General features: G+C 39.2%; 1 protein-coding gene across 1 annotated transcript in view; it reads right to left on the bottom strand.

Moving 5' to 3' along the window:
• slc39a13 (solute carrier family 39 member 13) overlaps positions 1 to 2,500 on the bottom strand; it is a gene marked incomplete in the record, with an annotated part of 25,140 nt that overhangs the window by 8,162 nt on the left and 14,478 nt on the right. Inside the window, 1 exon segment of the mRNA XM_048230785.1 lies at positions 2,161 to 2,250. Within this exon segment, the coding sequence (XP_048086742.1) occupies positions 2,161 to 2,250 (90 nt within the window).

Below are 2,500 nucleotides of genomic sequence, written 5' to 3'. Positions count from 1 at the left end.
TGTATATACTATATATGTATGTGTAATAATATGTGTATATATACTATATGTGTATGTATGTATATATATATATATAATAATATGTAATATGTATATGTATACAACATATATGTGTGTATATATATATATGTTAATATGTGTAATAATAATAATAATATATACTATATAATAATATATGTGTATGTATGTATGTGTGTATACAACATATGTATGTATGTGTATACAACATATAATACTATATAATATATATAATAATGTGTGTGTGTGTAATGTACAACATATATGTATGTAATATATATATGTGTGTGTGTGCTGCTATAATAATAATAATGTGTATGCTTAACATATGTGTGTATGTGTGTGTGTGTGTGTGTGTGTGTGTGTGTACAACATATGTGTGTGTGTGTGTGTGTGTATACTTATATGTGTGTGTGTGTGTGTGTGTGTGTGTGTGTACAACAACATATGTATGTATGTATATATGTATATATGTAATATATACTATATATATGTAATAATATGTAATATACTTATGTATATGTATATACCTGTATGTACCTGTAATAATAATAATATGTAATATACTATATAATAATAATATGTATATATATATATAATAATAATATGTAATACTTATATATGTAATAATAATAATATGTATGTATGCCTATATGTGTATGTATGTGCTATATATGTATGTGTATGTGCCCAACATATATGTGTATGTAATAATACTTACTATATATGTATGTGTATGTGTGTGTGTGTGTGTGCTACAAGTGTGTGTCACCTTATGTGTGTGTGTGTCTTGTGTCTGCCTTGTCTGTGTGTGTGTGTGTGTGTGTGTAATGTGTGTGTGTGTATGCTTGCATATGTGTGTCTTTGGTGTGTGTGAGCGTGTGTGTGTGTGTCTGCTTAAATGCTTGTGTGTGTGTGGCGTGTGCTTTTTTGTGTGTGTGTGTGTGTGTGTGCTATGTAAGCGTATGTGTGTGTGTGTGTGTGTGAAGCGTGTGTGTGTGTGTGTGTGTTATGTAATGTCCCCTTGTGTGTGTGTGTGTGTGTGTGTGGTAATGTGTGTGTGTGTGTGTGTGCTTATGTGTGTGTGTGTGTGTGTGTGTGTGTGTGTGTGTGTGTGTGTGTGTGTGTGTGTGTGTGTGTGTGTGTGTGTGTGTGTGTGTGTGTGTGTGTGGTGTGTGTGTGTGTGTGTGTGTGTGTGTGTGATGGTGTGAGCGTATATGTGTATGTGAGCGTATATGTGTGTGTGTGTGTGTGTGTGTGTGTGTATGTGAGCGTATATGTGTATGTGAGCGTGTGTGTGTGTGTGTGTGTGTGTGTGTGTGTGTGTGTGTGTGTGTGTGTGTGTGTGTACAGCATATGTGTGTGTGTGTGTGTGTGTGTGTGTGCGTATGTGTGTATGTGAGCGTATGTGTGTGTGTGTGTGTGTGTGTGTGCATGTGTGTGTATGTGAGCGTATATATATGTGTGTGTGTGTGTGTGTTTTAGTAATACATTTTGTGCTTCCTCTAAAACTCCCACGGCCCATGCTGTCAGCCTTATGGTTGTCCACCTGGACTTCCAACACACACACACACACACACCAAATGTCTTAAATAACCTTGTCATAGAGAGAGTGTGTCTCTACACGCATCATCGGTACTGGGTGTGTGTGTGTGTGTGTGTGTGTGTGTGTGCGCGCGCGTCCTGCATTCTGCCCATTTTGTCCACTATTCTCCCCAGTCCTGTGTGGACTCCACAGAGTGTTCAGGAACACCACGACTCCCAGCACAGACAGACAGGCAGACAGACAGCTGATTAGCACAGATAGAAGAGAGACAGACACACATACAGCTGATTAGCACAGATAGAAGAGAGACAGACACACAGACAGCTGATTAGCACAGATAGAAGAGACAGACAGACAGCTGATTAGCACAGATAGAAGACAGACAGACAGACAGCTGATTAGCACAGATAGAAGAGACAGACAGACAGCTGATTAGCACAGATAGAAGAGAAAGACAGACAGACAGACAGACAGACAGCTGATAAGCACAGATAGAAGAGAGACAGACACACAGACAGACGGAAAAGAAGAACAGATGAACCACACCCAAACTTCTGAGGAGCAGGCAATCAGGTAGGAGCTGTGTGTGCACTCACCTTTCTGCTGACCAGGAAGCTCCCAGCCACCGCCAGGCCATGAGTGAAGTTGTCTATGCAGTTGGCCAGCAGGTTCAGATAGCCACTAGTCTGGGGAAGACACACTCCCATACTGACTTGCCAAAGTAATCACACTTGAGCGCTACATGCACACACACCTACGAGCAAGCTACCTAACTTGGCCTAGAGGAAATGTGTGTGTGTGTGTTTGTATTTAAGTCTCTACATAGTTGAAAGTGAGACAACCCATATCTATGATTAGTATTATTATTATTATCATAGTGGAAGAACCAAGGGATTATAAAGACAACATTGTGTGTGTGTTATGTATGTGTGTGTC

This window comes from Alosa alosa, chromosome 21 (assembly GCF_017589495.1).
Source record: "Alosa alosa isolate M-15738 ecotype Scorff River chromosome 21, AALO_Geno_1.1, whole genome shotgun sequence".
Taxonomy (NCBI): Eukaryota; Metazoa; Chordata; class Actinopteri; order Clupeiformes; family Clupeidae; genus Alosa; species Alosa alosa.
The sequence above is the reverse complement of the archived record's forward strand: the minus strand, read 5'-3'. Positions and strand labels throughout refer to the sequence as shown.